Source organism: Plodia interpunctella, chromosome 6 (assembly GCF_027563975.2).
Source record: "Plodia interpunctella isolate USDA-ARS_2022_Savannah chromosome 6, ilPloInte3.2, whole genome shotgun sequence".
Lineage (NCBI taxonomy): Eukaryota > Metazoa > Arthropoda > Insecta > Lepidoptera > Pyralidae > Plodia > Plodia interpunctella.
The window spans coordinates 2728800-2741249 of NC_071299.1; the positions used below are offsets into that span (position 1 = coordinate 2728800).

The following is a 12450-nucleotide window of genomic DNA, read 5'->3' on the forward strand; positions in this document are numbered from 1 at the left end:
TCAAGATGATAAATTTGTACCGGAGTTTATTATTTTTCAATCAAGTCACGTATTAAAGTTTACAAAGATGCACTAAATAATGTTTGCCATTCGAAGTGATTAGGCGTTAAACAAATTAGATTCGAAAAGGAATGAGAATGTAGGTAGGTATGTACAATATTACGGAGGAAGCAACCGAAAAAACTCTCAGATGAGATGACAAAAATAGGTAAGTATACAAAATTATAAAAACAACAGATAAGAGTTCAAATTTAAGGTAGATTATTTTTAATGATAAAATGCTAAATATTAGGTATTTTTTTAAATAATCGAGCTATTTATTTGATTAATTCTTAAAAAATGCTATTGTAAACGCTTAAATTACGATGATTGTTGACGATAAAGGAAAAAAGAGGATGAATTAAAGCCTTAACAGCTGATAGGCATCAATATTGTAAAATCATAGCCATTTATTCCAAATTTTATGGCAAATGGGGCGTCACAGCTCCGAGAGAGAAAGAGAAGACATCTACTTTTAATGTCTCAATTACTGACATTAAATAATCAGTTAAAGCAGAAATTAAGCAATTTAAATATTTTACCGCGATATTACATGGATAACGACAGTACCTATGTCTATAACAGGAAGCAAAAACTCGTGGGAGACTAAATATAATGCACGTGGCCTAAGTAATTAAAAATTAAAGTACTAATTGACCTTAAAAGTTAGATACCACGCTTGACGGAACTCGGTCAGGACGTAAGGATTTTCCATATAAATTGTATAGTACTTGGTGGATCGTAGACAATGCAGTAAGGAAGCATCTTCGTATGAAAATGTAGACCTCATCTAATGACCATAGATTATCCTCTGTATGTTCATATCAAAACAAGGCTTTTACCTATGCCATTTTTAATCACATTTTGCCACAACCTTTTATTGTCCCCTGAGAGATTTTGTTGCATTCAATATGGCAAAAGAATCCGCAACGTGTAAAATTTTAACTGTGTAGGACAAGCGAACAAGTGAAATTTAATTTGCAAGATTCGATTACAGACAAACAAACAACTATCGGGACCGATGATACTAAAAACGTTGCATGTAAAAATCTACTTTATGTATAAGTACCTATATCGCCTGGATGACTGCTGTAATAAAAACTTAGCAAAGACAAAATTCAAATACAGAAAATAGGTACAAACAAAAAACGAATGCTTTGTTTGATACAAAAGAAATTTGATAAGTACTTCTTTCTACTGTAAGAAGAAATGAATATCTAAAGTTGATCTTTGACTTCTATAATACATATTATAGAAGTCGCAGAGATCAAGTCATGGTGTGGACGCAGTAGAAGAACACATAAATCAGATATCTTTATTATAGTAAGTACGTTTATTTTAAAAGAATGACTACCAGGCTGTGATTTATTGCTCAATTAACATATTCACGTAATGAACTTTCGGAAGTAAATTATGAGTTTCCTACTTACTCATAACACACAATGAGGACGAAATTGACGATGATATCTCCATGTCCACGGTCCCACGACCTCCGCACCTGCTGAATTCAATTGTCTATGCGATTGTAACTCTAAAACATTAATTAGGTACTTATTTAGGTTTTTCCTAACTGGTAGATCCGGGATTGAAACAAGGTTTTTACTTCAAATTGGAATGAAAATTTAGGTACTTAGCGAATAACAAAAATTGTATTCTAACAACATAAATAACTCATCATAAGGAGTATATTAATGCTGACGATGGTCTCAGACCTTGTTCAAGGCATATACAACATACAAAAGTTAGTTAAACTAATTTTATAGCATCTTCCTGGAAGGAATTATACAAGGAGATTAAAAAGTACCATAGGTACTAGTTACCCCGGGTGCATTCTATACCAGAAATTGTAATCTAGAATAATGAATATCAAGCCTGGGTCACAGTCTACCTGTGATTTATTAATTTAATTCACAATCTGTGACAATTAAACTGCCACAGATACATCGGAATTTTTTCGCTCAATGCTATAAAAATATTACACTTTTAACCTATTCTTTCTCTGTTAGCGTTCTTGCATCTCTTCTCTGGAGATAGTAATCGGTAAATAAGAATATTTATCGAACGCATGCACATTACATGATGTCAAAATAATCCCACACGAAACTAGGCCTGTGTCGTGGGCGTTAAGTACAAAAGATATACAACAAATACGTGGCCGTTGAAATGCGCCGTTGAGATTAAGTTTTCTCTCGAATTTCTATACTTTTTATGTCGTGTTGTGTGCAGTAAAGCTATATGAAAATATTAATAACCGATCTAACAAAAATCTTACCGAAAGAAGCAGTAGTAGGGTACATCCGCGAGCAACTACCGTGAAGATGAGAGATGCCCTTCGGCACTCCATTGTGCCCTGTGACCTCAAGCATACGGACATACACTCCCTTAAGAATTAACGGTCACCACCTAAGTAGCTAGCGTAAACACATTATAAACTCATCTCAGAATTGCTGATGATAGAAATGATAGTGTAATTTTGAAGGACACCAAATGAAAGTCAACAGTTAATTAAACTGGAGTTCATACAATAATCAAAATGAATGCAACGGTAGACTGAAATATTCTAAGAAGAAAAGTAATATTCTGATGATGTTATCCGCAAAGAAAATATAAATGAACTGAACATATACGTCCCACCCGTTGTGATTCCATGCACTTGACTAGAGGCTATGAATACATAAACAAGAAAGATATCATTCTACTTGATTATTATTAGCAAAAGAGGAAGGTATATATTTAGACTAATTAAAATCGAAAGGAACAAATCAAAATCTAACAGCTATATAAAATCTGAATTGTGCCTAATGATACTCGTATCCCTTGAAAACGCTATTGTTAAAATTTGAAAGGATCAAAGTATAAGACAACTTTAAAAACAAGAGGTCAACACCATTTATCATTTCTGATCACACGATCATATTTCTATAGAATTCGGTTTGGCAACATCCTCTGGAAGTATACTACCCCCATTCAATGTTAAACTAACTGCTACACGCTCGGCTGGAGGCGCAAGTAGTTGATATTGAATTGTATCCAGAAGGTCTTTGGTCAAAATTGCTTATTTTAGAAAAGCAATATATTTGTGAAGCAATAGAGGATAGTAGCTAGACTCAACGGCTGAGGAAGTAACCGGGAACAAATGAGAGAGAGGATAGTATAGGCATTAATTTGCGAGCATCATTTATTAGGTTCGTATGTTTCGGTATTAGTGTTAATGAGGATATTTCTACTTTGGTCAGGTTTAGGTGAAAGAAAGAGAAGGCCTATTGTCATGATGCCAATTCTACTTTCGCACTACTGGTGCTTTCAACTGGCCGTAGTGTGATTCCTAAAAGTAAAATCAGACACTAGGTGATTTAACTCTATATTTTGTTTAAATAAAAGCTAGTCTTTCTTATTATTTAGGGATTGAACTAAATGTGCCAAAGCTGTAATAGTGCCTTGTTAGTACCATAAAAAAACCTGACCAAAGACCACAAATGAAATGTGAGGTCTTTAGAAGGTATTTATTAATACGCAGGATACACTAGAGAAAAAAAGCCATACAAAAAATGTTTGCTTCCATAATGAAGAACATGCGAAAGGCACGCTTTCGCGGCTAAACCGTTTTGCTGATTTTGACGAAATTGGGGAAAAATATATATTGAACGGAGCTGTGGGACACAGCTCATAGTGTATATATTACTTATCAAATGTAAGTAGCTCTCAACAACAATTGTCTTGTTTCTGCCCCCGCTTTCCTATCAGTACGCATCTTCGGCAATGCACAACTAATATATCGTTCCGAAAACAATGGTCTTCAGCAGAAGGACGCATGCAAATATATGGCAATCACCGGCGTAAGTTGACCCGTGATTGATGGCAGTAATCGTTTTTGTGAGGTGCATGGCGGAGTCCAAGTCACAGACCAGTGACTACAATTCGACACTATAATACAAGATGACCGCGCCGGAACGAGCTTCAGATAGCGCGTTTCCATTTTACGTTGCTGAACTTTATTTTTCTTATGGTATTTTTTTTGTGTAAAAAATTACTTATGGTGGACTTAAAGCTAAATACGAGCATTATGTACGAGTTACAACAAACAGAAACAAATAACAACAAACAATGATACTGTGATAGTGAATATATTTTGATCAATCACGAAAATTCGACTAGAGATTACAACGAAATTTGGTATGAGGGTAAAATACCTTCAATTGTATATAGCACTTTTTATCCGTTATTCCTAACGGAGCGATGATGCCGCGAACACAAATAGTTTAATCATAATTTAAATCACTATTTTACGATATGGATAAAAATATTTACTATAAACAGTATATATGAAAAAAATATAGTATGCAAGTAATTTGACGTTCAGTGTCATTTACAGCTCCTAGATTTACAACCAAATAATAATTATCGTCTCACAATTACTTTGCCATGCTACGTCAATCTCGTTTTACCTTCTCCTTTGTACAATGGATACAGGGGCAACAAAGGTCTCCAGCCAGAATCAGACGATTATTACAGCATTGTACATCCACAGACGTACAAGGAAGCTGAACAAACGCCGGACGCGAAAATTAATTAAGTCGAAGTAATGAATAGCCGAGATATCGACGTGATTGCTAGGATTGTTCCCAAATTAATTGGTGACCTCCGTGGCGTAATGGTCACCACGCCCGTCCGCAATTATTACGTCTTGGGTTCGATTTCCAGCGCGGGCAATTATACAATTTGTACATATTTATCGTGGTTCTGGAAGTCTTATGCCCGTTTCTGTGTATGTGTCCATAGGATCCAAGATATAAGCTTAGCGTTTAGTGTGAAGTTTATGAGTGTTTGTGGGCCATTTATCTGGTAGCAACATGTCAAAACCCCAAAGTACTTATCTGATTGATGATGATGTTACAATACGATTTGGCTTTGTTGTGTACTTATGTGTAGTACTTAATTAATGTATAGCTGAAATTTCGTGTGGTTAAAACAATAAACTAATAAGAAACCCAGTTCGTTGGGCTGTATAATATATACCTAATACCTACTGAATTACCACACTCATGCTTATTTTCCGTCATATAGGGTCATTCGGCATGTTGTTTTCTTAACTGTATAAAGAGTTAAACGGTACCTTCCGTGCTAGTCTCAACAAGTGTACACTCTTGTTACACTATTATTTCGGTAATATGGATTATTAAAAAATATTTATACTTATTCTATAGATTAATATACTTATATTGGTAATATGAATTATAAAGAAAAATCTTTAAAATAATGAATGCCAGTTGTATAAAAAACATTTTTTGCCGCGGGTGTGTAGTGAGTAGAATCCTTCTCTACATAGGAGCAAACTCATCATTAGACGTAAGAACAATCATCAATTATTACGTTTTAGTTAATAACAGCTGTTAGCTATGTGTTCCTGGTAGTCGGAACATAGGATGTGGCGGCCCTCGTATCTCTGCTTGCTGCATCTCCACGCGTTGCGCTTGCGCACACTACAAGCAATGAAATATATTATGAGAGTGTGTTAATATTAAATTGTATCCCAAGTTAGAGTTTCTCTAGTCTTAAAAGTTAATCCATCGATCGTAATCAGTAAAATATCTGCAATAAGCGGTAGTATTTAAGTTTCTAATTAATATTTATTTAAAACTTCGTGGTTTATGGTTCAGTCACTCCGGCCTGGTACGGTCTAGTATCCATAGCAACTAACATCGCCTTGGGAGTCAGGGGCCAACGCTGTTAAGTTTGTTTCGATGCTTCTCATCAGCTACTATAGTTTTTAGCATTACAGTACTATTTATATATATTTTTACTATAATTTGATGGTGAAAGAGACCTGTGAAGTTCTAATTTATGAAACACTGTTGTGGCAGCAGGCACTGTGTTAATGCTTTCGGCTTTGGTAACATTCGCATTCGTATTCAAACTGTAGATATATAGAAGGAGAGAATGAAGGGACATACTTGTATATTAAAGACGATTGAAAACCAAGCCTATTACAGCACAACATTGGTAGGTTTTTTAATATAGAAATTTATCGCTCGAAGGTTCCTTAGCCAGTGGAATACAAGCCTAATAATAATAACAATGACGTCCGGCCGTTTTCACGCGTTTTGAGTCTGCTGTATGGCTGTTTTTAGCGCCATATATAAAGAGAACCTTTGTTTTTTAACAGCACAGTCAAGCCCGAAACACACAGGCGTGTAGTACAGTAAGACATGAGAAATAGTGTTTGATATTTAGTGTAAAATGGCCTGGACTCGTTGTGCCGTGTTTGTGTGTGTGTGTGCGTTAGTCAGGACTCAAGTGATCCCCGGGAAGGCCAGGACAAGTGATGGGGACTATAACACTGTGAACACGGATGGATCCTTCGATTTCGGGTAATTACCTAAAATTACGTTTTATCGAGCTAAATAGTACTTTGAGGTAAACATGAGGTAAATTAACATAGACACTTACTAATGTCATCGGTGTCATTTCTTCCAATAAACATTGTCACCGTAGTCATAAAGAAATCCTAAGTAGGTATAATTTTATCTAATTATATTTTTATAAACGAAAGTAGAAAAGATTTAAATGTTATAGCCCTAATACAAATTAGTGGATATTATAGTTATACTTATAATTAAACTCATCTGAAAATTATCAAAAGCTTTTTCACAATAACGTTACGTGTAATGAAAAAATAAAAAATCCTAAATATCATTGATTTTAAATAGTTCACTCGTTTTGGTAAACCGGTGTGGAGGAATAAGTAGTATATTTAAACTTATTTTGTTATTTCATGGGTTTGGGTAATTAAAAAAAAATAGTTTTGTCTATATTGCATATGGCTATGTCATCACGTAGCCCTTACAAGTATAATGTTTTTCTAATGTACAATACTTTCGATACAAAACTGAAAAGAACATTAACGTTAGAATTAATAATTCTTCGACTGTGTACTTATTTAGTTTTATTTTCATTTTTTTTTTTAAATTTAAATCGGGATCTTTATCCAATAAAGTTTTCTATGTAGTGCCTATTTATTTATTAGGTACAGCACTAGAGTCCAACTTTTTCTTTGAAGTTCAAGATTGTTACCCGCTTGCTAAAAATTTATTATCGCTATACATAAGAATGGTATATATAAGAAAATATGGTATACATAAGAAAATCAATGATGTGGCTCACGCCACTGCATATAACTGAGCTGGTTGCCTTTTCGGCTTCGATTTTCGGATTTTCCATCAATATTAGTTTCTTCCAAAATTTGGTACCTACTTATATTTTTTAAAACTTTTTCTTTATTTGTTTCATAAAATGAAAACGGAAAATTCTCATAGGTATAAGGATCGGTATCGATCGTTATGGTCCGAGGTAGGTAGAAATATTTATCATGAAATCCAATAGATCACACTTTTCTTTCATTTTAAAACTAATATTTTCTCTTACATAAATTAAACAATGTATTGTTACTACTAAATTTATTTACAATATTGTTCTGTATTATAAACTGCCATTGTCATTTAAAATGAATTGTCAATTTATTATATTTTTATGTGAATTAAGAAATTAAAATACCTATATTACACATAGGTCTCATCTCAAATTCGAAATTTAAAAGTAGTTTTTGACTTGGACATAGCTGTCAAATGTTTCTTTATTTTATACAAAATAAAATGTAAATGTTACCTAAGCACCTACATAGCTCCATAGACATAGTATTACTAGTAATTATAAGCTACATTCCTCTGTGCTGTCTCTTTGCATATTGTTTTGTTTGAGAAATTATCTCTTCTGATTAAAAATGTGTACCTAATAATAGTAGGACAATTCCTGCCAGAAGATTAAAAATTATCACTTGATAAATTTCTGATATTTCCTTAAGAATATACCTATAGAATATTTTCTTAAAAGAAATTCTCAGAAAACGATAAGAGATATATAATGAAGCGGCTTGATTACTCAAGCCATTTAAAGTTTATTTATTTGACATAACATTTATAGAGCTCCAACTTTTTTATTAACTTAAAGTATGTACGCTTACAATGTTTTCATTTAAAATCTTAATTAACTACATTAACATATTCGTTAAACTTATTGTTAAAGGTACGCGAATCCAGACCGCGGTCAAAGCTATCACTTAGCACATGGGAACTCCAATGGGCTGGTGGGCGGTCGCTTCGGCGCCAAGGATCCCGCGACCGATACCGTCAAGGAGACCATCTACACCGCCGGACCTAGGGGGTAAGTGGATCACTTTGTTTATAAGTAGGTACTTATGAGACAGCTGGAACAACGCTGCCGAATTTACATTTCATTTCATAACAATTAATTGTTCGCGTCCATTTTGGAGTCACTGTATGCAATAAATTTGTAGAGCGGACAAAAATTTTAAATAGTCATCACAAATGTTTGTCTGCGGCTTGGGTGTGTTGTGTCCGTATCTGTATTTGGGACGGGCTATTTGTATCGCGGGTAACATGGACACAAACTTAGTGCTTTATTATTATGTATTAAATAGGCAATAATCAATAACCCAAGCCATTGATTATTGCCTAATTAATACAAATGGACTTAGAAATGTGTTCAAAAAGCCAATCTCAAGCTTATTTTTGAGTATCTGTTTTTAAAGCTTATAATGAGTTACATTTAACTTTCAGGTTCCGAGCGAAAGGTCCGAATGTACACAGAAAGATGGATTTGGACCAGAGGCCAAGGGGTCCCATTGGAAATAAGGATGATCCTTACTTCGATCCTAATGAAGATCCGAGCTACGCCTTCAAATTTGAGACGAGGTCGTATTCGAAGAACGAAAATGCTGACAGTAGAGGCGATGTCAAAGGTATGACTAATTCGTTAAATTAGTTGTATGTGTGGATATGTTGTCAGAAAAACAATAAACCACAATTAAGAACATGAAACAAAAGACTAAATTAACTACAATTAAGTTTGTGTGTCTCTAAAGACTCACAAACTTAATTGTAGTAATAATATTACATCACCGGTGCTAGCACCGGTGGTGTAATGGTTAAGATCGCCTGTGGACTGAAAAGTCAGTAGGTTCGAACCCTAATATCACATGAGCTGTATATCAATCTGACTCGTGTAGTTTTAATCGACCACCACTTCCGTTGAATGAAAACATCGTGAGGAAATCTGCACTCTGGTTATCAACTTGTGTGTGAAATGGAGAAGGCAATGGCAAACCATTCCATTAATTCTACATAACGACCAAGACCCTCAGCCATGAGGAATACGACTATGAAGGATCACCGGCGCCGCTCACCATAACCATTACCGCCGTCGACCGCCATACCAATGATAGATGTACTTACTCCCTTTATGTTTACATACTTGATATGTACATACATATATATTGATTGTCCTTGGCCCATTTCCAATGCCAATTGACGTCACCTCTAGATGACTATATTAGCGGAATCGTGTAGTTAAATTATGTATTTTTTTCCTTTTATTCATAATAACAATAAAATAAATTAATAAAGGTTTGGCCATGGTCATGACAATATCCATGGCTATTCAGAGGAAATGCGGTTAGTGTGATGGAAACCTTTGATCCAGGTACATGGACTAAATTTCAATTAATATTTTTAGTGTAAATTGTTTTAATGTAATAATATTCTTCTCTTCAGGCCACTACTCCTACGTGGACGATGTGGGAGAGCGCCACGACGTGTCCTACATAGCCGGCAGAGACACTGGTTTTCACGTGTCATCTGCTCATCCTGACAGCCCCAACCTAATCGGAGCTCCCTTCCACCGGTCACCCTTGGTGCGAGGAGAGACCAAACCACGAGGCCGAACTGCAGTGCAGAGAGGGCTGGATGGATCGTACAGGTAGGAATTTCTGCATAGTTGTATCGGGAATCCATAATATTCGAGTGAATGTGGTGACAAACTTTTCGCAGTAATATTTCAAGTTGTACTTTGAGTCAATTAGTATTTAACGAGATGCCAATGGTCTGACTACTAAGGATGCCGAAGTGAAAAAAAAGCTCATCGGCTGAGGAACTAGGTAACCCAGAAAATGCTCAACGAGCACTTTGAATCAGTGGCTCTTCTCTTATTTTTAGCTTTGTTCTTCATACAACTAAATTTAGACTTATACATGAACTTTTATGATGCAGATTTATATCAGCGGGTCCAGACCAGAGAAGGACTGAAAGCAGCGACTCACATGGTAACGTCAGAGGATCCTACACTTTCTTGGACGACAAAGGAATTCAAAGGTTAGAAAGATAAATCTTCCTTGCCTTATTAGGTCCTTCAAAATATAACGCGAATATTAAAAGTCATGGTACCTACCTAGTGTTGATGGAAACTATATAGTAACAAGCAATTTCTCGGACACCAGTGTTAGCATTTAACCATGGAATTAGTAGGTACTTGTACGAAGTACTTAAATCCATGCAATTAACACACTTGAAAAGAAAGTCGACAAACTGATAAAACCAAAGATCACGGCAACAAACAAGCATTCAACGGAATAACGACTCAGCAATATTCAATTACATTCAGAAATTTGACCTTTACAAGACACTTTTTCACGTCAAGAAATTATACTAATAATATTTTTCCTAAGCTACAAATTACAAGACTGAAACTATAATTTACTTTTCCGTCGATATTCATACGTAAATAACCCGTTTACTAACTACAATTTTTACTATCTCGCCAACAGGACAGTTAACTACATCGCTGGTCCAGGGATCGGCTACCGTATCGTCAAGAACAACAAGGATCCCTACATCCCCTCATCATTTCCCACCATCCCCAGCGCGTACGACCCAGATTTTGTCAACGCTGCCGCCGCCGTCACCAACTTCTCGCCAGACGATAGTGGAAGTGATGACGTCTTCAAAAGTAAGTTCACCATCGCAAATGAAACTCCAGGGTTAGATTCCCACAGGCAAATATTTGTAATTGGGATCACAGATATTTATTTGTTGTTCTGAGTATGTCGTCCCCGTTTCTGTATTTGTGTCTATCCAGCTATGGTAGTAGGTATAACGATCTAGAATTAGTCAAAGTTGTACAGATTTTGATTTAAACATTACTAATTCAGTACACAAGAAAATAAAATCATCGATATTTCTTTTTCAGCCCCCGAAGGCACAGCGGCATCAGGACACGTAAAACCGCCTCCTTTCCCGTCAAAAGATAAAGACAGAGAAGGACCTAGCAAACCGAGCTCAGGATCCCCTGGTACAAGCAGTTCGAATAGTCCCAGCGGGTCCAGTGGGAGTGGGATCAGTGGGTTCGGTGGCGGTGCTGACGGCACCTTCAGTAGTCGGCCTTCCAGTGGCACTTTCGGAAGTGGTAGTAGTGGAAGTAGCACCTTTGGTAGTGGCTTTGTTAGTTCAGGGAATAACTTCGAAAATAATGACAATTACGGTGGTTCCAATAGCGGTACTTTTGGCAGTGGTACCGGCAGTGGTACCTTTGGTGGTGGTCCAGGAGGCACAGTTAGTGGTAGTGGGAGTGCCAATAGCGGTAGCTCGGGTGGTGACAGTGCAGAAATTGGATATCCAACTCCAGAATTCACCCCGGATTTGGGAACTGGTGACATAACTTACGTCGACGAAGAAATATTTGGAGGAGGAGGAGCCAAACCAACCAAAGGACCAGGTGATGACTAATACGGAGATGGCAAGGTGATTGACTTTAGTGATCTTGTAATTTTATTCAGACTTAAAAGGTCGCATAGGATAATTAAATGCTTTATTTTACCTCATAAGAAAACATAATGAAGCTTTTTTTACTAGCGATTATAAATGCAAGATCACAAGTCTCAATCGACTTGCCCTGAGGTTAAGTGAGCACTAGTATAGGCATATTTAAACAAATTATAAGAATTGCTTGAACGCAATAAATATTATTCACAACCAATTTGGTTTTTATTACACCAACACCTCTCGGCACTGAGCACGCGCAAACAGCACAGCATAAGAATTTTGAAATATTACAAATTTCCAGGCAAACCATGGCGACCGTCCAGACCGTCCAAGCCTAGTAGGCCAACGAAGAAACCTATTGTGCCACTAAAGCCTTTCAAGCCGACGAATAATAAAGATGACGACGGCGGTTATGATGACGGAACAAACGACAATAACACTCCACAATTCGCTATAGGATTTAATATACACCACAATAGGCCAGGCACCACAATCATTAGAAACATAGGGAGGGACTACTTCGGGGTTCCGCCGGGAGTATCGGTCAGGGCTCACGTACAAAGCATCGACCTATATCCGTACGACTCTCAACCTCTCACACCGTCCGAAGTGATGGAAAAGGACAAAACATAACCTCACTTGATGTACAAAGCACTAATAGAAATGTAATATCACAATTACTGTAAAATATACAAGCTTTATTACACATAAATTATTGAACGAATAAAGGTTTAAGTAAAGA

General features: G+C 36.2%; 1 protein-coding gene across 2 annotated transcripts; it reads left to right on the forward strand.

Moving 5' to 3' along the window:
• The first annotated feature begins 6175 nt into the window (after positions 1-6175).
• On the forward strand, positions 6176-12450 carry Cpr73D (Cuticular protein 73D). Of its 2 annotated transcripts, none has more exons than XM_053747121.2 (8): positions 6176-6407; positions 8119-8256; positions 8673-8854; positions 9666-9870; positions 10161-10262; positions 10715-10896; positions 11137-11661; positions 12010-12450. In XM_053747121.2, the coding sequence occupies exons 1-8, from the start codon at positions 6277-6279 to the stop codon at positions 12339-12341; spliced, it is 1797 nt and encodes a 598-aa protein (XP_053603096.1). In that variant the 5' UTR covers positions 6176-6276; the 3' UTR covers positions 12342-12450. The 2 variants fall into 2 exon arrangements, with proteins under 2 accessions (XP_053603096.1, XP_053603098.1); XM_053747123.2 differs by having other exon boundaries at positions 6183-6407; positions 11137-11238.